This window comes from Aotus nancymaae, unplaced genomic scaffold, assembly GCF_030222135.1.
Source record: "Aotus nancymaae isolate 86718 unplaced genomic scaffold, 86718_ANA_hifiasm-v0.15.2.pri h1tg000028l, whole genome shotgun sequence".
NCBI classification, from domain to species: Eukaryota; Metazoa; Chordata; class Mammalia; order Primates; family Aotidae; genus Aotus; species Aotus nancymaae.
This window is the reverse complement of record NW_026988441.1, coordinates 10,587,513-10,613,657: the sequence shown is the minus strand read 5'-3', so window position 1 is coordinate 10,613,657 and position 26,145 is coordinate 10,587,513. Positions and strand designations below refer to the sequence as shown.

The 26,145-nt window shown below is 41.7% G+C and overlaps 1 protein-coding gene across 7 annotated transcripts; it reads left to right on the top strand.

The window, feature by feature from the left end:
• The first annotated feature begins 118 nt into the window (after positions 1-118).
• On the top strand, positions 119-25,022 carry ZNF225 (zinc finger protein 225). 7 transcript variants are annotated; one of them, XM_064381195.1, is made up of 5 exons: positions 119-301; positions 4,236-4,395; positions 6,723-6,849; positions 7,018-7,110; positions 20,499-25,022. In XM_064381195.1, the coding sequence occupies exons 2-5, from the start codon at positions 4,381-4,383 to the stop codon at positions 22,382-22,384; spliced, it is 2,121 nt and encodes a 706-aa protein (XP_064237265.1). In that variant the 5' UTR covers positions 119-301; positions 4,236-4,380; the 3' UTR covers positions 22,385-25,022. The 7 variants fall into 7 exon arrangements, with proteins under 7 accessions (XP_064237265.1, XP_064237261.1, XP_064237266.1 ...); XM_064381191.1 differs by having other exon boundaries at positions 3,514-4,395; XM_064381196.1 differs by having other exon boundaries at positions 192-301; positions 4,317-4,395.
• Positions 25,023-26,145: the final 1,123 nt, after the last annotated feature.

Here is a 26,145-nt window from a genome sequence, read left to right as displayed (position 1 = left end):
TGGAGTCGCGGTCAGTTTGGCACTGGCAGGCGGATCCTAAGGAATTCTGGGAAATGTAGTCCACGCGCCCGGGGTTGTCGCGGTCAGTTTGGCTCGGGAATTCTGGGACGTGGAGTCCAAACACTCGGAGTTGTGGGCACTTCCGCTCCGGGACTGTGAGGTTGCTGCAGTTTTGTCCCTGGTAGTTTGGGTCAGTTCCGCGGGACCCTTCTGAGTTTCCTGAACCTACGGTTTGGATCCTCAACGAACTGGTGCTCGAATTAGGAAAAAAAAAAAAAAAGCACTTCGTCGGAGAGCAGAGGTTTGAAGGGCGAGGGCCGCTGTTTTCGTTCTCGTCGGTGAAGCCTTCTTGGGCTTTGGGCTGTCTTCGCGTCCCCGGGGTGTTTGGGACTTGGTCGAGTCGCGTCTCGCCTGGTTTCAGGGTTTCCGGGGCTCTGAGCTGCCCACTCCGCCTGCTTCCACCTCACGCGCGTGGCCAATTCCTCACAGTATAACGTTGGGGTGTTACTTAATGTCCTTGAGTCTCCCGTTACTGTTCTTTAAAATGGGGACTTTAGGACTATCCTAATAGAATCGTTTTGGGAACTGGAAGAGGTAACAAAAATGAATGCCTTAAATCAGTCCCTGTCACTTGGTGACTGGTAGTCTGTTGTTAATTTCCCACAAAGCCTGTCAGGTCCCTGAGTGGGGTCAGAGCTCCAGCTGCAGGGGCACCGGCCCTTCTCCCTCCCTGATCCCTGCAGGACGCTGGATGACCCCGGACGCCTTCTAACCTCTTTTTTAGGAAGGCGAATGTTGAGTCGACTTCCAGAAAGGGAGAGGAGCATTTAACTCTTATGGGGGACGGCGACGCGGTCAGGGTGTTTCACAGCCTTCTCCTTCCCCAGCCCGATCTTTCCAAAAGAGCTGCAGGGAGGGACTTCTTGGCTTCTGAGGGCAAAGCTCTACTTGAGTGGCCTTTGGCTTTTTTCTTTGACAGAGATGCTCACCTCAACCGAGTGTATAGCATGTGTCCTTGGGCATGGGTGTTGATAATAAGTAAGACTGAATTGGTAACTTCATTCTAAGAGCTTTATGCAAAAAAGTACATTACACCACACCTTGGCACTGTGGAAAGGCACTGCTTTTCTCTATTTTAAAGATGGGAGTGAGACACATGGCGCCTAAGCACCAGCTACTGAGGTGTAGCTGGAGTTGGAACTTAGGCAGCCTGGGTCAGATTATGAGTTGATCATCTCTTGGGTATGTTATCGTTGAGACATGAGCTGGACTCAGATGGGGAAAGCAAGTTAGGACTTGATTGAAGGAACCCGAAGAGCAAGGCTTATTGGGCTTGGACTTTTCTTTGAGTTTTTAAAAGTTTCGTCAACCATTTTGTCTCACTTATTACAAATATGTATCGTTGTTATAGATCCATATCGTTGTGGAGCACTCAGAAATTAGAGAACTGCTATGACTAGAAAAAAACATTTTAATTACCCATGAGTCCAATATTTTGAAATAGTAACTGTTGGGACAGGCGCGGTGGCTCACGCCTGTAATCCTAGCACTTTGGGAGGCCAAGGCGGGTGAATCACGAGGTTAGAAGTTCGAGACCAGACTGGCCAAGATGGTTAAACCCCGTCTTTACTAAAAACATAAAAATTAGCTGGGTGCGGTGGTTGGCGCCTGCAGTCCCAGCTACTCGGGAGGCTGAGGCAGGATAATTGCTTGAACCCGGGAGGCGGAGGTTGTAATGAGCCTAGATCGTGCCCCTGCACTCTAGCCTGGGCAGAAGAGCAAGACTCTGTCTCAAAAAAAAAAAAAAAAAGGCCGGGCACAGTGGCTCACACCTCTTATCCCAGCACTTTGAGAGGCCGAGGCGGGCGGATCATGAGGTCAGGATATCGAGACCATCCTGGCAAACACGGTGAAACCCCGTCTGTACTAAAAATACAAAAAATTAGCCGGGCATGGAGGCATGCGCCTGTAGTCCTAGCTACCCAGGGTGAGGCAGGAGAATTGCTTGAACCCGGGAGGCTGAAGTTGCAGTGAGCGGAGATGGCGCCATTGCACTCCAGCCTAGGCGACAGAGCGAGACTCCATCTCAAAAAAAAAGTAACCGTTCAGCTTCTAATGCATTTCTTCTTCGTCTTCCTTTGTGTATACTTGTATATTTATTTATAAATATTTTAACATTATTTTAAAATATTTTAAAATGTTTTTTCTTAAGTATTTAACTATGGACATTTCCAAATACCATCAAGAGAGAGAAATAACTAGTGAAACTGCCATATGATGTCATGTTTATCCATTATTATTATTACTATTAATGCTTACTGATATTTTAACACTTTATTTTCATATCATTTGAAACCTATAGAAAAGTGGCAAAAATAGTGTAATATTAGAAGCTTTCATTTACTCTTTACCCAATTTTGCCATTTGGTTTGTTGACACACATCAGCAAAATACTACCAAGAACATACCTGTAATCAGAGACAGCTGACTATAACTTTCTGCAGCAAGGAAGCCCACATACCAGAGTAATCATGGGGTGTCTTGGTAAGAGGCGCTTAGGAAGTGCTGGTTATAGGGTGTCACATAAAATACTATATAACATTAGATATTATACTACATAATGCTGTTGTTATCTATATTATATACCTACTAAAAACTACTACCAATAGCTAATTGTGGCATATATTAATACTAGAAAACATATTAGATAACACGTCATCTAATCTACAGTTCCAGATTTAATTTTGTTCTGCTTTTTAATTGAAGCTCTTATAACTAACTGTACCTATCCCCCTCCCTATGCTCCACCCCTCACCCCATTCAAAGTCCAATTTCATGCATTGCTTTCAGTTGTCATGTTTTTCTAGTCTTCTTTAATCTTGAAAGATAGCATAGTTTTCATCTTTTTTATTCTTGATATTTTATCCTTGTTATTTTTTGAAGAGTATAGATGAAGTTATTTTGGTCAAAGATGTTCATTTGGAGTTTTTCTGATGTATTTCATGTTTAGCTTCAAATTATGCATTTTTTGCGGGAATACCACAGAAGTGGTAAATTTCTTTTCTTTTCTTTTTGAGACAGAGTTTCGCTCTTGTCGCCCAGGTTGGAGTGTGTGGCACGATCTTGGTTCACGGCAACCTCAACCTTCTGGGTTCAAGCTATTCTCCTGCCTCAGCCTCCCAAGTAGCTGGAATTATAGGTACCTGTCACCATGCCCAGCTAATTTTTGTATTTTTAGTAGAGATGGGGTTTCACCATGTTGGCCACGCTCCTAACCTCAAACTCCTGACCTCAGGTGATCCACCCACCTTGGCCCCCCAAAGTGCTGGGATTACAGACATGAGCCACCGTCCCCGGCCCCGGGGTAAATTTCTTATTGCAACATAACAGGGGCCATATGTCAGTTTGTCACTTCATTGGTGATCTTAACTTTGTTCACTTGGCCAAAGTCAAGTTTGTCAGATTTCTGCATTGTAAAGTTATTTTGAATTTTTTTTTTTTTTTTTACCCCAGGAACACAGATTCAAGTTGCTCTCAAGATACACTTCCTAATCTTTTAGTTAAATGCGTTCTTTTATGGAGAAATAAGTTAATTAGTGGGCATTCTACTATAAAGGTGAGCTTCCCCTCCTCATTTGCTTATTCATTCATTCATTCAACTATAAATATTCTATCAGTGTAGATCCAGAATCCAGTCTTACTAAGTTAAATGGCATGTGGATTAACAATTACCAATACTTTGTCCAACTTTATTGAGGTGTATTCTACGTATCATAGAATCTACCCATTTCATGTGTACACTTTAATGATTTTTAGGAACTTTGAGGAATGGAATAAACATCACCATAATTGAGTTGAAATCATTTTCATTCCCCATTAAGTCTCCTTGTACCCATTTATAGTTAATCCTCTTTCTCACCTCAAATATGCAGGGACCACCTACCTACTTTCTCATTATGTACACTCGCCTACTCTGGACTTTCATAGAAATAGGATTATGCAATATGTGGGCCTTCCCATGTGACTGGCTTCTTCCACATAGCATCATGTTTCCAAAGTTCATACGTGTTGTAGCATGAGTCAGTACTTCATCCTTTTTAATTTCCAAATAAGATTCCATTCAATGAATGGGCCGCAGTTTGTCTATTGATGTGCGCAAAGGAGGGTATTTGTTTGTGTACAGTTTGGGCTACTATGAATAATGCTGTTGTGAACATTCATGTGTTAATTTACAGTACACATTTGCGTTGGCGGACGGCATCCCTGGCCACACTTTCATGTCCCTTTTTCTGCCTTCCCTGGTACTTTTGAGGCAGGATTCTGCTTTCCCTCAGACTGCATCACTCAGGACTCTGCATATTCCCTGAAATAGGAGGAAAAATGACCACGTTGAAGGTAAGTAGAGTTTGCCTCTCTTGCTGTTAAAATTTCTTTTTTTCTTTTCAGACGGAGTCTTGCTTTGTTGCTGAGGTTGGAGTGCAGTGGCCTGATTTCAGCTCACTACAACCTCTCCCTCCCGGGTTCAAGTGATGCTCCTGCCTCAGCCTCCCAGGTAGCTGGGACTACAGGCACACACCACCATACCTGGCTAATTTTTATATTTTTAGTAGAGACGGGGTTTCACCATTTGGCCAAGCTGGTCTCAAATCCTGATCTCAGATGATCTGCCTGCCTCAGCCTCCCAAAGTGCTGGGATTGCAGGTGTGAGCCACTGTGCCCGGCTATATTTCATCTCATTACTCATATTCTCATGTTTTTCTCAGCCTTGGGAAGACTTAGGGAGAACAACAGAGATATGGCATGGGAGAAACAGAATCTAGGTCTTCCTGTGTGAACACCTCCAATAATCATTGTATGAAAAAGCAGTTAAGTAGTTATAGCCTGTTGTGTTGTGCCAACCTGAGAGCCAGTGTCCACAGGTGGCACTGCTCCTTCAGGCCCCATTTCGGGGTGACCTTCTTTCTTCCTGACTTGACACCAACTCAGTTGCACCCAGTGCTCCAGGCACCCAAGGACAGTGATAACTATAGTCATTATAGAAAGTCTTTACATTCAGTATGGTAAAGGATACTTCGCACAATGTTACCAGAAAACATAACAGCCTAGAGTGAAAATATTCACTACTTATATATCTGAAAAAGACAAAATCCAAAATAAGAATCTTACATACAGAATAGAAAAAAAAAATCCAAAGGAATATGAATAAAGGACATTAACAGGCAAATTTAAAAGGAGAAATTGAGATGGCCAATAAATGTTTGAAAAGGTGATGGTATTATTTATAATCAAATAGGTGAGACTGTTAAATTTTTCCTAATATGATTACCAAAATCATGGGAAAATTGATAACCTGCTCTTGGTTATGGTAAGACAAATCAGTATACATGTATCCTCTTGAAAGATTAGAGTTTGGTAAAAAATTGAGATCTGATATTATATGATCACAATTTTAAACATGCCTATTTATTGACATTTTAATTTTCATTTAAGATTATTTTAAATAATCAAACAGGAGTAAAATCTACCTAAAATGTTTTTTTTTACAGGATTGGTATTAATGAGCATATGTAAAATTAAAGTTTATTTAGAGTAAATAAAAATAGATTATCAATTCTTTGGAATACTATGCAGTTATGAAATGAGATAAAATAGATGGCAACAATGATGATAATAATTTTTAAAAACTAATGCTTATTAGGTATTTAGTCTGTACCGATCAACTTTTCCAATGCTCCATATGTTTCCTTGTTTAATCATTGAAAAAACTATAATATGAGAATTATTAAAGAGAGAGGGAGTAAATAGGTGAACTTGTTCAAGGTCATGTGACCAGCAAGGTACAGAGCCTTGGGATGTGCTCTTAGGCACACTGGCTGCAGATCATGACATTCAATGCTGCAACTGATGTGTAGTTTATGCCTCGAGAGTACAGAAGATGTACTGCATAGCTGTTCCACACAGGTTACCACAAGCTTGTTATTAAAGAAACAAGCAGATATTAAAGAAAATGATAACATTCAGGGTTCAAGTATGAGAGAGAATAATGGGAATTATCAAACAAGAGTAGGACTGAATTGCTAAATGTTGCTGGGGCAATTGGCAAGATTCATTGAAACCTATATACGTGTAGCCCAGGATGCTGCATTTAGAGTCCTAAAGGGTTACTTAAAAGGAGAGTGAATAAGTGCACAAAGTAAACCTACAGGAGGTCTTTTCCATCATTGCACTTCTGGTGGAGCTCAGGAAAATCAGTCATTGTCAGGATACAGATAGAATTAGTAGGAAATCTATGAGTTGGCCAGGCGGGGTCTCATGCCTATAATCCCAGCACTTTGGGAGGCCAAGGCAGGCAGATCACCTCAGGTCAGGAGTTCAAGACCAGCCTGGCCAATGTGGTGAAATCCCATCTCTACTAAAAATACAAAAATTAACCAGGCATGGTAGCGGGCACCTGTAATCCCAGCTACTTGGGAAGCTGAGGCGGGAGGATCACTTGAACTCTAGAAGTGGAGGTTGCAATGAGCCAAGATTGCAACTGCACTCCAGCTGGGCAACAGAGCAAGACTCTGTCTCAAAAAAAAAAAAAAAAAAAAAGAGGAAATCTGTACATTGACCTATGTCTCTTAAGATTCAAAACAGCTTCCCCTCTGTCTGCTCAGTGCCACCCCTCTCTCAGTAGTCATTGGCCATGAGTTTGAAGTTGCATATGTTTGATGCTGTAGGAGGCACTGACCTTCAAGGATGTGGCTGTGGTCTTCACGGAGGAGGAGCTGGGGCTGCTGGACCCTGCCCAGAGGAAGCTGTACCGAGATGTGATGCTGGAGAACTTCAGGAACCTGCTCTCAGTGGGTGAGCACAGACACCCTTTGTAAGGGAACGTCAGGCCCAGAAGTGGTTTTGTATCCTAGAGTGTTCAAGTTTGAGTATGCAATGGGAACCTAAGTTTCTAGTAAATTTTACTTAGATTTTTTCCCTAGGATATGTTGGCATTAAGCATATGACTTTGCATGTTCACAGGGCATCAACCACTCCACGGAGATACTTTCCACTTCCCCAGGGAAGAAAAGTTCTGGATGGTGAAGACAGCAACCCAAAGAAAAGGGAATTTAGGTAAGAAGCAAGCAACTGTGTGTCCTTGTACGTGACTCTCCCGTCTGTTTTGCTTCTGTCTGTTGCCCGATTCTATTGCCCTGGTCTAAATGGCCAAACCTTCTTCCTGGATTTTTACAGCCGACTTTTGGCTTGGTTGCCCTGCTCCCACTTTTCCCACCCTGACATCTGTTTTCCTCATGGCAGCCAAAGTGATCCTTAGGAAATCTAAGTCAGGTTGCCTTTCCTTGGCTCTAAAGCGTTTCTGGCTTCTTATGTTTACTTAAGTTACAAGTGTTTTAAGTGCCTTTTAGAGACCATGTGATCTGTTCTTCATCCCCCACCGCCTGTCTGACGACATTTCCTGTCCTCTCCTTCGTGCCCTGTCTTTCCAGCCACATTGTCCTCCCTGTCGTTTCTCTGACCTGCCAAGGACACTGTATTGCCTGTTGTAGTAACCAATGACCACATATTTAGTGGACTAAACAACAAACACTGTCTTTCTGTTCTTTAGTGCTGAAGTCTGACACATCTCACTGGGCAATTATCAAGGTGTCTGTAGGGCTTTGTTTCTTTCTGGATGCTCTTGGGGGAAACCTTTATTTTGCTTTACCAGTCTCTAGGCACTGTCCACACTCCTTGGCTCTTGTTTTCCTTCCTCCATCTTCTAAGGCGGTTAGTTTGTATTTCTGACCCTTCTTCTTCTGTAGTCATGCTCACTCTACCACTCTTTTTTTTTTTTTTTTTTTTTTTTTGAGATGGAGTTTCGCTCTTGTTACCCAGGCTGGAGTGCAATGGTGTGATCTCGGCTCACCGCAACCTCCGCCTCCTGGGTTCAGGCAATTCTCCTGCCTCAGCCTCCTGAGTAGCTGGGATTACCGGCACACGCCACCATGCCCAGCTAATTTTTTGTATTTTTGGTAGAGACGGGGTTTCACCATGTTGAACAAGATAGTCTTGATCTCTTGACCTCGTGATCCACCTGCCTCAGCCTCCCAAAGTGCTGGAATTACAGGCTTGAGCCACTGCGCCCGGCCTCTGCCACTCTTCTTATGCCTCCATTCCTGCCTTTCAGGATGATCCACAATGACCTTCTCACTTTCTGGTTAGCTGACTTTAATTGCATCTGCAACCCCTGTCCCCCTTGCTGTATAATATAACATGTTCATAGGTCTTGGGGACTGGATGTTGGCATCTTTTTTTTTTTTTTTTTTGAATTAGAGTCTCACTCTGTCGCCAGGCACCAGGCTGGAGTGCAGTGGCACAATCTCGACTCACTGCAACCTCTGCCTCCCGGGTTCAAGCAATTCTCCTGCCTCAGCCTCCTGAGTAGCTGGGACTACAGGCGCACGCCACCACGCCCAGCTAATTTTTGTATTTTTAGTAGAGACGGGGTTTCACCATGTTGGCCAGATGGTCTCGATCTCTTGACCTCGTGATCCGCCCACCTCGGCCTCCCAAAGTGCTGGGATTACAGGCTTGAACCACTGCGCCCGGCCTGTGGGCATCTTTTTTTTTTTTTTTTGAAACGGAGTTTCGCTCTTGTTACCCAGGCTGGAGTGCAATGGCGCGACCTCGGCTCACCGCAACCTCCACCTCCTGGGTTCAGGCAATTCTCCTGCCTCAGCTTCCTGAGTAGCTGGGATTATAGGCACGCGCCACCATGCCCAGCTAATTTTTTGTATTTTTAGTAGAGACGGGGTTTCACCATGTTGACCAGGATGGTCTCGATCTCTTGACCTCGTGGATCCACCCGCCTCGGCCTCCCAAAGTGCTGGGATTACAGGCATGAGCCACCGCGCCCGGCCTGTGGGCATCTTTTATGAATCATTGTTCTGTCTAATACTTAAGCTTCTGCCTCAGAGCCCTTACTTGCTCTTCTCTCTGATCAGAATACTCTTTTTTTTTTTGAGACAGAGTTTTGCTCATCACCCAGGTGGGAGTGCATTGGTGCAATCTCCACTCACTGCAACCTCCACCTCCTGGGTTCAAGCAATTCTCCTGCTTCAGCCTCCCAAAGCAGCTGGGACTACAGGCATGTACCCTTACAACTAGCTAATTTTTTTTTTTTTTTTTTTTTTGTATTTTTAGTAGAGACAGGGTTTCACCATGTTGACCAGGTTGGTCTTGAACTCCTGACCTCAGGTGATCCACCTGCCTCGGCCTCCCAAAGTGCTGGAATTACAAGCTTGAGCCATCTTGCCCAGCCCAGAATACTCTTTCACCTCAAAACTTTCTGGCTATCTTTTTCATATAATGACTTCTTTCCTCTGGATAGATACCCAGTAGTGGGATTGCTGGGTCAGATGGTAGTTATATTTTTAGTTCTTTAAGGAGTTTCCACGTTATTTCCCATACTGGCTGTACTAGTTTACATTCCCACCAGCAGTGTGGAAGTGTTCCCTGATCACTACATCCACACCAATATCTACTGTTTTTTGATTTTTTTTATTATGGCCATCCTTGCAGGAGTAAGGTGGTATCACATTGTGGTTTTGATTTGCATTTCCCTGATCATTAGCGATTTTGAGCCTTTTGCTTATGTGTCTGTTGGCCATCTGTGGATCTTCTTTTGAGAATTGTCTATTCATGTTCTTGGCCCAGTTTCTGATGGGGTTGTTTTTTTCTTACTGATTTGAGTTCATTGTAGATTCTAGATATTAGTCCTTTGCCAGATGTACAGATTGTGAAAATTTTCTCCCACTCTGTGGGTTGTCTGTTTACTCTCCTGATTGTCCTTTTGCCACGCAAAAGCTTTTTAGTTTAATTAGGTCCCAACTCTTTATCTTTGTTTTTATTGCATTTGCTTTTGGGTTCTTGATCATGAAATCCTTGCCTAAGCCAATGTCTAGAAGGGTTTTTCCAATGTTATCTTCTAGAATTTTTATAATTTCAAGTCTTAGATTTGAGTCCTTAATCCATCTTAAGTTGATTTTTGCATAAGGTGAGAGATGAAGATCCAGTTTCACTCTCCTACATGTGGCTAGCCAATTATCCCAGAACCATTTGTTGAAAAGGGTGTCCTTTCCCTACTTTATGTTTTTGTTTGCTTTGTCGAAGATCAGTTGGCTGTAAGTATTTGGGTTTATTTATGGGTTCTCTATTCTGTTCCATTGATCTATGTGCCTATTTTTATACTAGTACCACGCTGTTTTGGTGACTATAGTCTTTTTTTTTTTTTTTTTTTTTTTTTTTTTTTTGTGAGACAGGAGTTTCGCTCTTTTTACCCAGGCTGGAGTGCAATGACGCGATCTCGGCTCACCGCAACTTCCGCCTCCTGGGTTCAGGCGATTCTCCTGCCTCAGCCTCCTGAGTAGCTGGGATTACAGGCGCGCGCCACCATGGCCAGCTAATTTTTTGTATTTTTAGTAGAGATGGGGTTTCACCATGTTGACCAGGATGGTCTCAATCTCTTGACCTCGTCGTGATCCACCCGCCTCGGCCTCCCAAAGTGCTGGAATTACAGGCGTGAGCCACCACGCCCGGCCCGTATAGTCTTATAGTATAGTTTGAAATCAGGTAGTGTGATGTCTCCAGATTTGTTTTTTTGTTTTTTTGTTTTTTTTTTGCTTAGTCTTGCTTTGGTTATGTAGGCTCTTTTTTGGTTCCATATGAATTTAAAAATTTTTTTTTTCTAATTCCATGAAGAATGATGGTGATATTTTGATAGGGATTGCATTGAATTTGTAGATTGTTTTTGGCAGTATGGTCATTGGATGTGTTTCCATTTGTTTGTTTCTCTGTGATCTCTTTCAGTGCATTTTGTAGTTTTCCTTGTAGAGGTCTTTTGACTCCTTGGTTAGGTATATTCCTAAGGTTTTTTGTTTTTTGTTTTGCAGCTATTATAATAGGGGTTGAGTTCTTGATTGGATTCTCTGCTTGGTTGCTGGTGGTGTATAGAAAAGCTGCTGATTTGTGTACATTAATCTTGTATCCAGAAACTTTGCTGAATTATTTTATCAGTTCTAGGAGCTTTCTGGATTAGTCTTTAGCGTTTTCAAGGTAGACAATCATGTCATCAGCAAACAGTGACAGTTTAACTTTCTCTTTACTGATTTGGTTGCCCTTTCTTTCTTTCTTTCTTTTTTTTTTTAGATGGAGTCTTGCTCTGGTTGCCTAGGCTGGAGTGCGGTGGCACGATTTCTACTCACTGCAACCTCCGCCTCCTGGGTTCAAGCCATTCTCCTGCCTCAGCTTCCAAGTAGCTGGGATTACAGGCGCCCTCCACCATGCCTGGATAATTTTTGTATTTTTAGTAGAGACCGGGTTTTACCATGTTGGCCAGGCTGGTCTCAAACTCCTGACCTCAGGTGATCCACCCGTATAGACCTCCCAAAGCGCTGGGATTACAGGCGTGAGCCACCGCGCCCAGCCAAAGTGGATGCCCTTTATTTCTTTCTCTTGTCTGATTGCTTTGGCTAGGACTTCCAGTACTATGTTGAGGAATGGTGAGAGTGGGCATCCTTGTCTTGTTCCACTTCTCAGAGGCAATGATTTCAACTTTTCCCCATTCAGTATTATGTTTGCTATGGGTTTGTTATAGATGGGTTTTATTACATTGAGGTATGTCCCTTGTATGCTGATTTTGCTGAGAGTTTTAATCATAAAGGGATGCTGGATTTTGTCAAATGCTTTTTCTGCATCTATTGAGATGATTGTGTGATTTTTGTTTTTAATTCTGTTTATGTGGTATATCACATTTATTGACTTGGGTATGTTAAACCATCCCTGCATCCCTGGCATGAAACCTACCTGATCATGATGGATTAACTTTTTGATATGTTGTGGGATTAGGTTAGCTAGTATTTTGTTACGGATTTTAGCATCTATGATCATCGATGATATTGGTCTTTAGTTTTCTTTTTTGGTTATGTTCTTTCCTGGTTTTGGTCTAAGAGTGATGCTAGCTTCATAGAATGAATTAGAAAGGGTTACTTCTTTCTCTATCTTGCAAAATAGTGTCACATGTGGTAGAATTCTGCTATGAATCTGTCTGGTCCTGGACTTTTTTTGTTTGTAATTTTTTAATTACCATTTCAGTCTCGCTGCTTGTTATTGGTCTGCTCAGAGTATCTGATTCTTCCTGATTTAAGCTAGGAGTGTTGCATTTATCAGCCTCTTCCAGGTTTTCTAGTTTATGTGTGTAAAGGTGTTTTATAGTAGCCTTGAATGATCTTTTGTATTTCAGTAGTATCAGTTGTAATATTTGCTGTTTCATTTCTTAGTGAGGTTATTTCGATTTTCTTGCTTCTTTTATTGGTTAATTTTGCCAATGGTCTATCGATTTTATTTATCTTTTCAAATAACCAGCTTTTTGTTTCATTTATCTTTTGTATTTTGTTGTTGTTGTTTCAATTTCATTTAGTTCTGCTCTGATCTTGGTCCTTTCCTTTCCTCTGCTGGGTTTGGTTTGGTTCGTTCTTGTTTCTCTAGTTCCTTGAGGTGTGAGCTTAGAATGTAAGTTTTGTGCTCTTTCAGTCTTTTTGATGTAGGCATTTAGGGCTATGAACTTTCCTCTCACACCGCCTTAGCTGTATCCCAGAGATTTTGATACGTTGTGTCATTATTGTTGTTCAGTTTGAATAATTTTTTAATTTCCATCTTGATTTTGTTTTTGATCCAATGCTCATTCAGGAGCAGGTTATTTAATTTCCATGTATTTGCAGGGTTTTGAAAGTTCCTTTTGGAATTGATTTCCAGTTTTATTCCACTGTGGTCTGAGAGAGTGCTTGATATAATTTCAATTTTCTTAAATTAATTGAGGCTCATTTTATGGCCTGTCATATGGTCTGTCTTGGAGAAAGTTCCATGTGCTGTTGAATAGAATGTGTATTCTGCGGTTGTTGGATGAAATGTTCTGTATATATCTGTTAGGTGCATTTGTTTTAAGATATGGTTTAAATCCCTTGTTTCTTTGTTGACTTTCTGTCTTGATGACCTGTCTAGTGCTGGCAGTAGAGTATTGAAGTCCTCCACTATTATTGTGTTGCTGTCTACCACATTTCTTAGGTCTGTTAATAATTGTTTCATAAATTTGGGAGCTCCAGTGTTAGGTGCATGTATGTTTAGGATTGTAATGTTTTCCAGTTGGACAAGCCCTTTTACCATTATATAGTGTCCCTCTTTGTCTCTTTTAACTGCAGTTGCTTTAAAGTTTGTTTTGTCTGATAAGAATAGCTACCCCTGCTTGCTTTTGGTGTCCATTTGTATGAAATGCCTTTTCCACCCTTTTACTTTAAGTCTATATGAATCCTACGTGTTAGGTGAGTCTCCCAAAGGCAGCAGATAATTGGTTGGTGAGCTCTTATCCATTCTGCAGTTCAGTATCTTTTAAGTGGAGCATTTAGATCATTTACATTCAATGTTAGTATTGAGATGTGAGGTACGGTTGCATTCATCCTGTTATTTGTTGCCCGTGTACTTTGGTGTTTTTGTTTTTGCTTCTTAATATGTATTTTTGTTTTATAGGTCCTGTGTGATTTATGCTTTAAAGAGATTCTGTTTTGATGTGTTTCCAAGATTTGTTTCAAGATTTAGAGCTCCTTTTAGCAGTTCCTGTAGTGGTGGCTTGGTAGTAGCAAACCTCTCAGCATTTGTCTGAAAAAGACTATATCTTCCCTTCATATATGATGCTTAGTTTCACTGGATACAGAATTCCTGCCTGATAATTGTTTTGTTTGAGAAGGCTGATGATCGGGCCCTAATCCCTTCTAGTGTGTACGGTTTCTATTGAGACATGTGCTGTTAATCTGATAGGTTTTCCTTTACATGTTACTTGGTGCTTTTGTCTCACAGCTCTTAAGATTCTTTCCTTTGTCTTAGCTTTGGATAACTTGATGACAATGTGTGTAGGCAATGATCTTTTTGCAACGAATTTCCAGGTGTTCTTGGTGCTTCTTTTTTTTTTTTTTTTTTGAGATGGAGTTTCGCTCGTTACCCAGGCTGGAGTGCAATGGCGTGATCTCGGCTCACCGCAACCTCCGCCTCCTGTGTTCAGGCAATTCTCCTGCCTCAGCCTCCTGAGTAGCTGGGATTACAGGCACGCGCCACCATGCCCAGCTAATTTTTTGTGTTAGTAGAGATGGGGTTTCACCATGTTGACCAGGATGGTCTCGATCTCTTGACCTCGTGATCCACCCACCTCGGCCTCCCAAAGTGCTGGGATTACAGGCTTGAGCCACCGCGCCCGGCCTCTTGGTGCTTCTTGTATTTGGATATCTAGGTCTCTAGCAAGGCCGGGGAAGTTTTCCTCGATTATTTCCCCAAATATTTTTCCAAGCTTTTAGAATCATCTTCTTCCTCAGGAACACTAATTATTCTTATGTTTAGTCATTTGACATAATCCCAGTCTCCTTGGAGGCTTTGTTCATATTTTCCTATTTTTTTTCTTTGTCTTTGTTGGATTGGGTTAAAGAACTTGTCTTCAAGCCCTGAATTTCTTTCTTCTACTTGTTCAATTCTATTGCTGAGACTTTCTAGAGCATTTTGCATTTCTATAGTTGTGTCTAGTGTTTTCTGAATTTTTTATTGTTTTTTCTTTAGGCTATCTATTTTCTTGAATATTTCTCCCTTCACTTATTTTATCCTTTTTTTTTTTTTTGGATTTCCTTGCACTAGGCTTCATCTTTCTCTGGTGCCTCCCTGATTAGCTTAATAACTAACCTCCTGAATTTTTGTTCAGGTAAATCAGGGATTTCTTCTTGGTTTGGATCCATTGCTGGTAAACTAGTATGATTTTTTGGTGGATGTTAAAGTGCCTTGTTTTGTCATGTTACCAGAGTTGGTTTTCTGGTTCCTCCTCATTTGAGTAGGCTCTGTCAGAGAAAAGGTCTAGGGCTGAAGGCTGTTGTTCAGATTCTTCTGTTCCACGTGATGTTCCCTTGATGTAGTACTCTCCCCCTTTTCCTATGGATGTGGTGTCCAAACTGCAGTGATTGTTGTCTCTCTTCTGGGTCTAGCCACCCAGCAAGTCCACCTGGCTCTGGGCTGGTACTGGGGTCTGTCTGCATAGAGTTCTGTGATGTGAACTGTCCGTGGGTCTCTCAGCCACAGATACCAGCGCCTGTTCCAGTGGAGGTGGCCAGGTTGGAGGGGTGGTGTGCAATGGACTCAGTAATGTTTCTTAGCTTTGGTGGTTTAATGCTCTATTTTTCTGCTGGTTGGCCTCCTGCCAGGAGATGTCACTTTCCAGAGAACATCAGCTATGGTAGTATGGAGAGCATTAGCAGTGGGTGAGGCCCTAGAACTCCCAAGATTATATACCCTTTGTCTTCAGCTACCAGGGTGGATAGGGAAGGACCATTAGGTTGGGGGAGGGCTAGGCATGTCTGAGCTCAGACTCTCCTTGGGTGGGTCTTGCTGCGGCTGCTGTTGGGGATGGAGGTGAGGTTCCCAGGTCACTGGAGTTGTGTACCTAGGAGGATTATGGCTGCCTCTGCTGAGTCATGCAGGTTGTCAGGGAAGTAAGAGAAAGCTGGCAGTCACAGGCCTCACCCAGCTCCCATGCAAACCAAAGGGCTGGTCTCACTCCCACCATGCTCCCACCAATAGCCTCGAGTCTGTTTCCAGGCAGTGGGCAAGCTGGGCTTGAGAACTTGCCCCAGGCTACTCATCTCTCAGCTGCAAAAGAAAAGGGCTTGGTTCTTCCCCTGCCTATGGAGTCTGCACACTGGATTCTGGCCAGGAGGCTTCTTGTCCCATTCAAATTGTTACAAAGTTCAGCTGGATACTTCTTTCTCCCTGTGGAATTCCCCATGCCCTGCTCCTCTGGCCACCCTCCTGATATATCCCTGTGGTGCCAGGCAAGAATGGCCTGCTTTGGTACCCAACGAGGTCCCAAGGCCTTTCTCCTGCTTTATCTAACCCTATATCTTGCTCAGCTCTCTAAATTGAACAAACTCCAGCTAAGGTCAGAAACTTCTGCCACAAAAAGACCTTCAGTTTCTCCAGTGAGGTTGTATGTTCAGGACAAGAGGCTCTTTCTGACTTCCACAGTTGGGGCATTCACAGCATTTGGGGTGTCTCCAGGGTCCTGCGGGAGCAGTCTGCTTCCTTCAGAGGGTCTATGTGACCTCTCGGGATTGCTGGTTTGTTCTTGCAGTCAATCTAGAGGTAAAATTCACAATGGGAGCCTCTGTACGCTGTTCTGTCCATCTGAGTCGGTACTGCAGTCTAGTTCTGCCTTCCGTCTGCCATGATGATCTTGTCTTGGAGCTTTTTGTAGGGAGCATATTCATCTGTGGAAAGAAACCTTTTCTTTTCTTTTTCTTTTGAGACAAAGTCGTGCTCTGTCACACAGGCTAGAGTGCGGTGACACCATCTCGGCTCACTGCAGCCTCTGTGTCCCAGGTTCAAGTGATTCTCCTGCCTCAGCCTCCTGAGTAGCTGGAATTAACAGGTGTGTGCCACTATGCCTAGCTAATTTTTTTGTTTAGTAGAGAAAGAGTTTCACCATGTTGGCCAGGCTGGTCTCAAATTACTGACCTCAGGTGATCTGTCTGCCTCAGCCTCCCAAAGTGCTGGGATTAGAGACATGAGCCACCATGCCTAGCCGACAAAACCTTTTCAAATGAGGATTCTGATGTCTACTTCTGAAACAGCTCTTCTATACAAGAGGAAAAAATTTCAGTTTCCTGATGTCTCAGATAATAACCAGCTTTCCAGCTACCTTTCCTTTGAGAGATTTACTCATCTGCAGCCTGTTTACCTCTTCCAATGTCTGCTTGCACATCACCACCCCAGATTTCTCTGTCCTTCTCCTAGAGGGGGAAGAATGAGGATAAGGGTGACATAAGTCACACACCCAAATGTTGCCTATATTTCTAGTCATCTTTGTTTGATAATGTGGTATATATTTCTGCATCTTTATTTTTTACAAATGTAATTGTTAAACACGTTAAAGAATATAGATTTCATACAATTTTCCTTTTCTTTGTATAGAGACATAGTGCTGTATTTTGTACTGGTGAACTTTATATCCTGGGAAGAATCAGGAAACTGCCCTCTCAAAATATAAACATCCTGAAAGAGACTCCCCCTTCTTCTCAAAAATCTCTTATTTCAGGGATTTATTTATTTATTTATTAGTATATCCATGTACTAATGTGCACCAGTAGGTACATACTAACTTATTAATGTTTCCTAAGATTCAGCCATTGAAAATTAATTTTACATTTGATTGATTTAGTTAATTCAGAATGTGGTAATATCTTGACCAAGATTTTCCATATTTTATGAGCATAAGCCATAGTAAGAAATACATCTTTCACCATAACCAGGATGAAAATTTTTTGTGCATGTAGATGTGCATGAGTACCTTTAGCAGGCATTTCATATAATGCCACTTTGCCTGTTTGTCACAGTGCTGTGATAATTTCTATTCTGGTTTTTCTAAATACTTTTTTTTTTTTTTTTTTTTTTTTTTTTGAGACGGAGTTTCACTCTTGATACCCAGGCTGGAGCGCAATGGCGCGATCTCGGCTCACTGCAATCTCCGCCTCCTGGGTTCAGGCAATTCTCCTGCCTCAGCCTCCTGAGTAGCTGGGATTACAGGCACGCGCCACCGTGCCCAGCTAATTTTTTGTATTAGTAGAGACGGGGTTTCACCATGTTGACCAGGATGGTCTCGATCTATTGACCTCATGATCCACCCGCCTCGGCCTCCCAAAGTGCTGGGATTACAGGCTTGAGCCACCGCGCCCGGCCTCTAAATACTTTTTATAAGGTTTCAGATTTATTTTAAAGTTCACTAAGAGTCTGTAGTGTTTATTTTGAAAATGGGTATAGGCCGGGAGCGGTGGCTCACGGCTGTAGTCCTAGCACTTTGGGAGGCCGAGGCAGGTGGATCACAAAGTCAGTAGATCGAGACCATCCTGGGTAACACAGTGAAACCACATCTCTACTAAAACTACAAAAAGTTAGCCAGGTGTGGTGGCATGCACCTGTAGTCCCAACTACTTGGGAGGCTGAGGTGTGAGAATCGCTTGAACCAGGGAGGCGGAGGTTGCAGTGAGCCAAGATTGCACCACTGTACTCCAGCCTGGGTGACAGAGCTAGACTCTGTCTACAAAAAAAAAAAAAAAAAGAAAGAAACAAACAAAGAAAATGGACATGAAGGTCTATTTCTTTACATCATCTTTTTTCTGCCATCTGTTTTCTTTCTTTATTTCTTTTTTCTTTTTTGAGATGGAGTCTCGCTCTTGTTGCCCAGGCTGGAGTGCAATGGCATGATCTCAGTTCACCACAACCTCCACCTCCTGAGTTCAAGCGATTCTCCTGCCTCAGCCTCCTGAGTAGCTGGGATTACAGGCCACCATGCCCAGCTAACTTTATGTATTTTTAGTAGGGATGGGGTTTCTCCATGTTAGTCAGGCTGGTCTCAAACTCTCAACCTCAGGTGATCTGCCTGCCTCAGCCTCCCAAAGTGCTAGTATTACAGGTGTGAGCCACCGCGTCCTGCTCTGTCATCTGTTTTCAGTGAGACAGTCCAATAACTTCACATGGAACCAACCAGGGCATGACCCATTAGGCGTTCTTTTCATTCCAGGTGATCTTACCAACTTTCATTGTCTCATCAGGAGCATCTCCCTTTGTGTATTTCTGTTGGGTCCAGCCTTTCAGATTCCCATAAAAACTGAAGGTTTCTGATCCTTTTCTATTTCAGATAACCAAGTTATTGTTCGTATCAGCCCAGCAAAATTAGATGAACTATACGTGTTCTGCAAAAATTATTGTGCAGGAATACTCTGAATATGTAGACATAAATACTCCTAGGTATTTGATATTTAGTATTGTAAAGAGCTTAACCAACTACAAAGTTAAAAGTGACAGCTCACAGAAGACTGCTGTCACTTCATGCCAATGACAAATTCAGTGGTTTCCTCAAATTGCCTTCATGTTCCATATTCTTAGAGCTATGGATTTTTAGAGGGGAAAGATGCATATTACAATTAGGAGAAAAATCAAGTAAGACAGAGTCCAGGGAAGTATCAAATGAGAACTTTTTATTGTACTCTCCCCATGGAATCAAGATGCATTGTATCCCCAAGATTAAGGTGTGAGGTTAGACAGGAGGAAAGCCTATCAGGGAAGCTTTCCTGACCCCTGGTATTGAGAGTGATTGTTGTCCGTTAATTAATAGCCATTATTGGTTGATTGCTTTCCCATATAAGTAGTCTCAGTCTCCTGATTGACTGATTCCACGTGACCTAAAACCTCACCATAAATCACACTGTTGGTCTTTCTCACGTAGTGAGTACCACATTCTCCTCATAGGTGGGGCCACCCGTAATTCTAAATCATATTTATTTTATTTTATTTTTTTTGAGACGGAGTTCCGCTCTTGTTACCCAGGCTGGAGTGCAATGGCGTGATTTCGGCTCACCGTAACCTCCGCCTCCTGGGTTCAGGCAGTTCTCCTGCCTCAGCCTCCTGAGTAGCTGGGACTACAGGCACGTGCCACCATGCCCAGCTAATTTTTTTTTTTTTGTATTTTTAGTAGAGATGGGGTTTCACCATGTTGACCAGGATGGTCTCGATCTCTTGACCTCGTGATCCACCCACCTTGGCCTCCCAAAGTGCTGGGATTACAGGCACGAGCCACTGCGCCCGGCTAAATCATATTATTACACTGTCTAGAGTGACCGACTAGACCTACTACCTCTAGGCAAACAAAGATACTCTCCTCAGGCATGACATTTTAAGAACCTAGAGATTGCCTCTCTGATGCTGAGGACATCACCCAGGCTTCTTTGTGAGTTAGGATAATTTATTTCATAAGGATATACGATACAAACTAAAACATACAAAGGTTTGATGATGTTATAGATTCTCCTTAAAGTTCACATTTGATTCATATTTCACTGTGTACATAATTTATTAGTTACATAATTTACCAAGCAAGGTTTTATTTCTACCAAGTATTTCACATATGACACTTGGTGTGGTTCTGAATTGGTCTCATGCAAACCAGAGTCCATAGTGTACTTGGAAAACACATTGGCTGGGCACAGTGGCTCAAGCCTATAATCCCAGCACTTTGGGAGGTCAAGATGGGAGTATCACTTGTGGCCAGGAGTTTAAGACCAGCTTGGGCAACATAGCAAGACCCCATCTCTACAAAAAATGTAAAAATCAGCTAGTCATGGTGGCATGTGCCTGTAGTCCTAGCTACTCAGGAAGCTGAGGTGGGAGGATCACTTAAGCCCAGGAGGTCGATGCTACAGTGAGCCATGATCATGTCCCTGCACTCCAGCCTGGGTGACAGAGGGAGACACTCTCTTTAAAAAAAAATACAATCTGAACATTCCCTGTATTTATTAAAATTTCAGGCCATGTCCTAAGTATGAAATCTTGACAATACTGAATAAAGGCTTTACTTATCCATATCTCTTAATTCTGTGTTGTTATAGGAGGCAAGATCCAAACTGAGATGGAAACTGTTCCAGAACAAGGAACACATGAAGGATTGTTCAGCCATCAAACCTGGGAACAAATTTCAGGTGACTTAACCAGGTTTCAAGACTCCATGGTAAATAGCTCTCAGTTCCCCAAACAAGATGATATGCCCTGCCAGGTTAATGCCAGACTATCTATAATTCACAAAGGGCAGAAACCTTCTGAGGGTAGGAAGTGTAAAAAATCCTTTAGTGATGTCTCCATCCTTGATCTTCATCAACAATTGCAGTCAAGAGAGAAGTCTCATACATGTGATGAATGTGGAAAGAGTTTCTGTTATAGCTCAGCTCTTCGTATCCATCAGAGAGTTCACATGGGGGAGAAACTCTTTAATTGTGATGTGTGTGGTAAGGAATTCAATCAGAGCTCACATTTGCAAATTCATCAGAGAATCCACACTGGAGAGAAACCATTCAGATGTGAGCAGTGTGGGAAAGCCTTTAGTCGTAGATCAGGACTTTATGTTCATCGTAAATTACATACAGGAGAGAAACCTCATATTTGTGAGGAATGTGGGAAGGCCTTCATTCATGATTCCCAGCTTCAGGAACATCAAAGAATCCATACCGGGGAGAAACCATTCAAATGTGATATATGTTGTAAGCGCTTCCGTAGTAGAGCAAATCTTAATAGGCATTCCATGGTTCACATGCAAGAGAAACCATTCAGATGTGATACATGTGGTAAGAGCTTTGGTTTGAAATCAACACTTAATAGTCATCGCATGATTCACACAGGAGAGAAACGGTACAAATGTGAGGAATGTGGAAAATGCTTCATTTATAGGCAAGATCTTTATAAGCATCAGATGGACCACACAGGGGAGAAGCCATATAATTGTAAAGAATGTGGAAAGAGCTTCAGATGGGCCTCAGGTCTTTCAAGACATGTGCGAGTCCACAGTGGAGAGACACCATTCAAATGTGAAGAATGTGGGAAGGGATTTTATACAAATTCACAGCATTATTCTCACCAGAGAGCCCACAGTGGAGAAAAGCCATATAGATGTGAGGAGTGTGGGAAGGGCTACAAAAGGAGATTGGATCTTGACTTTCATCAGAGGGTCCACAGAGGAGAGAAACCCTATAATTGTAAGGAATGTGGGAAGAGCTTTGGCTGGGCCTCATGTCTTTTGAATCATCAGAGAATCCACAGTGGAGAAAAACCATTCAAATGTGAAGAATGTGGGAAAAGATTTACTCAGAATTCACAACTTTACACCCATCGTAGAGTCCACAGTGGAGAAAAACCATTCAAATGTGAAGAGTGTGGGAAAAGATTTACTCAGAATTCACAACTTTATTCTCATCGCAGAGTCCACACTGGAGTAAAGCCATACAAATGTGAGGAGTGTGGGAAGGGGTACAACAGTAAGTTTAATCTTGACATGCACCAGAGAGTCCACACGGGAGAGAGACCTTATAATTGTAAAGAATGTGGGAAGAGCTTTAGCCGGGCCTCAAGTATTTTGAATCATAAGAGACTCCATGATGATGAAAAGCCATTCAAATGTGAAGAGTGTGGGAAGAGATTTACTGAGAATTCACAGCTTCATTCCCATCAGAGTGTTCACACTGGAGAAAAACCATACACATGTGAGAAGTGTGGAAAGAGCTTCAGATGGGCCTCAACTCATTTAACCCATCAGAGACTCCACAGTAGAGAAAAACCACTTCAATGTGAGGACTGTGGGAAGAGCATTGTGCACAGTTCATGCCTTAAAGACCAACAAAGAGACCACAGTGGAGAGAAAACATCCAAATGTGAGGACTGTGGGAAGCGCTACAAGAGGCGTTTGAATCTTGATATGCTTTTGTCATTATTTTTAAATGACACATAATTATTGTACTTGTTTATGAGGTACAGTGTGATAGCTAATACAAATATACAATGTATAATGATCAAATTAGTGTAATTCACATACCTCAAACATTTATCATTGTGTTGGGAACCCTTAAAATTCACTATTCTAGCTATTAGAAAATAATAGGTTGTTAATTACAGTCACCCTGCAGTGGTGTAAAATACTAGAACTTACCTCCTGCCTGCCTGTATTTCTACATTGATTAACCAATCTTTGGCTACCACCCTCCCTCCTCACCTCTAAGAACTACTATTCTACTCTCTACTTCCATGAAATTAACTTTTTGAGCTTCCACATATGCATGAGAACATGTGGTATTTATCTTTCTGTGCCTGGCATATATCACTTAATATAATGCCCTATAAGGCTCATTCACTTTGTTGGGACACAATTTTGTCATTTTTCATGGCTAAATAGTACTCTGATGTGTATATTTGCCACATTTTCTTTATTCATTCATCCAGTGGACACTTAGGTTGATTACATATCTTGGCCTATTTCTTGGCTATCATGAGTAGTGCTACGATAAACATGGGAGGTAGAGATAACTCTTTAACATACTGATTTCCTTTTCTTTGGATATGTACCAAGTATCTTATAATAATATGACATGACTCAAAATTAAGGAATAGGATTGTGGAAATTGGTTTTCAAAACAAAAAATTCTCCAGTTTGAATATAGAGAAAAATTGATGAGTGTCTTCAGCTGCCCTCATACATAATGCATGTGAGCTTGCTTTAAGTGTAAGTCAAGGAGTGGAAAAATCTTGGAGATAGAAAAAAGGGGTATGCATGTGGATGTAAAAAATCAATAAAGATTCTTTTAAGAAAAGATGTGTATGGGTAGGGAAAAATAGCATGACAGCAGTTGGGCCTCTAACAGTGTGGAACCAGTTAGGACAAAGAGCAGGTTTGAGCGCCATTCCATTCATAGACACCAAGGTGATATTTTGAGTACGTTAGGTTAAAATGCTTTCTTCAGTAAAATGGCTACTAGAGATAGATTTGATTTTTATACTTAATGTTCTAGACTGTATCTTTTCAGGATGTTAGGTACTTTATGAAGATCCATGCTGTCTCAATTTGCATAGTGGGTTGGAGGTCCCTAAGACAATCTCTCCAGGTTCTGTGATTTGCTAAGAAGACTCAGAATATCGTTGTACTCATGACTATATTATAGTGACAGGATACAAATAGTAAAGGGAAAAGGTTCTTAGACAATATCTGGAGGGAATCAGATATAAATTTGTAAAGATCCTTTGTGCATGGAGTAACAGGTCTCAATTCCTCCAGTATTGAATTGTGATAGTACTTGTGAAATGTCTACAATGGATGTTTATTATCAACCCCTAACTAAGGTTCTTATTGGGACTGATCATGTAGGTACCATCCCTCTGGTACAGATCAAGATTCTAGACTCCAAGAAGGAGAGCAAGTGTTCAGAATAACTTGAACCATGCCTACCAGTTATGGAATGGTGACAACCCTCTCAAACCCCATGTTTCCTAACACCAGCTAAAAGCCAGTCTTGTAAGCAGTCCTTTCTAGAATTTTCAGTCTCAGGTCTGTTATATTAACTTTTTGTGCACATAGTATTAGAAAACTATGGTCTGCAGTCTTTTTGAGACAGTCTTGCTCTGTCATCCAGGCTGAACCAATGTATGCTTTATAGGAGTCCTAGATGAAGAAAGAAAGGGATGGAAAGCTTATTTAACTAAAGCACTAAAAACTTCTCAAATTTGAGAAACACATGGATCTGCAAATCTAAGAATCTCAATGAACTTCAAGTAGGATAAACCCAAAGAGACCCACATTGAGACACATTATAATAAAAAAGACAAAGGAACATCTTGAAAGCAGCAGCATGAAAGTGACTTGTCATGTACGAGAGATCCTCAGTAATATTATCAGTGGATTTCTCTGGCCGGGTGCGGTGGCTCATGCCTGTAATCCCAGCATTTTGGGAGGCCAAAGCAGGCGGATCGCTTGAGGTCAGGAGTTGGAGACCAGTCTGGCCAACATGGTGAAACCCCATCTCTACTAAAAATACATAAAAACAAAACAAAAAACAACAGAAAAAACTAGCTGGGTGTGGTGGCTCACGCCTGTAGTCACAGCTGCTTGGGAGGCTGAGGCAGGAGAATCGCTTGAACCCAGGAGTCAGAGGTTGTAGTGAGCCAAGATCGTGCCACTGCACTCCAGCCTATGATGGAGGGAGACTCCATCTCAAAAAAAAGAAGTGATTCAAAATGTATCACTACAAGAAAACAACTCAACACAAAGGACAATAGTGATGAAGGAAATAAAAAACATTTAAAATTGGAGTTCTTACCTATGTATAATTAAGTGAAATAAATGGAACTCCTCAATAAAAAGTTATAGATTGGCAAAATGATTGAAAAGACAGTATCTAATTATAGGCTTTGAACATTAGAACTAATAACATGCATAGGTGAAAGGCAAATGATGGAAAAGGGTATTCTATGTAAAAAAATAATAGCACAGGTGGCCATACTAACAACAGAGAAATTAGATTTTAAGTCAGAAACTGTTAAGTGAGGCAATAAATATTGCTAAAAGGTTTATTTCACTAAGAAGATGAAACAGTTATAAATATATATGCACCAAATGTCAGCGTTCTGAAATATAAAAGGTAAATACTGACAGAATCAAATGGAGAAATATACAGCTCTCCAATAATGGTAAGAGACTCCGTACCTTACTTTCAAATGCATAGGACACCCAGACAAAAGATAAATAAGGAAACAGAGTATTTGAAGAACATTATACACCAATTCAACCTAAGAGACATATACATAACTCTCCACCCAACAACAAAATACACATTTTCTCAATTGCCCATGAAACATTCTTCAAGACCATACATTAGGCCACAAAACAAGTCTTACTAAATGTGAAAGTTTGACACCATAAAAATATATTTTCCAGGCTAACACCCTTTTCCCACTTGCACCCAGGTGAATTAAAAAAAAAATTTTTTTTTAATATATTTTTTCCAATTATCATAAATCTAGATCATAATAACTACACATCAATAGCAGTATAAAAAGTGGAAAAAGCCTGAGGCGAGAGGATCGCTTGAGTCCAGAAGTTTGAGACCAGCCTCAGCAACATGGTGAGACTCTGATGCTACCAAAAAAAAGGCCGGGCCGAGGTGGGCAGATCACTTGAGGTCAGAAGTTTGGGACCAGCCTGGCCAACAGGTGAAACCCCGTCACACTAAAAATACAAAATTAGGCATGGTCGTGCATGCCTATAATCCCAGCTACTTAGGAGGCTCAGGCAAGAGAATTGCTGGAATCCAGGAGGTGAAGGTTGCAGTGAGCTAAGATCACGTCATTGCACTCCAGCTTGGACAACAGGAGTGAAACTGTCTCAAAAAAAAAAAAAAAAAGTAAATATTTCCTAGTTTTGTCAGCTGAGAGGGTCAAGAATAACACTAAGGTAGCAGCAATCACAACTAGCACTCAGTTCTTTGTTTCTTTTTCTTTTTTCTGTTTTTATTTTGTTATTTTTCAGTTCTTTGTTTCTAACTACATTTTCCACAAATAGGAGCCAGAAGTCCTAGGAGAAATATCTGATCTCATGGCTAGGGCAGGGAAAATACCCAGTGAACTTGGAACATACAGTATCAGAAAGTAAACCACTGCACAAAGATCTCATATGATGAACGGGAGCCAAAAGGCAAGAGGAGACTTCTTGAAGAGGATTTTACT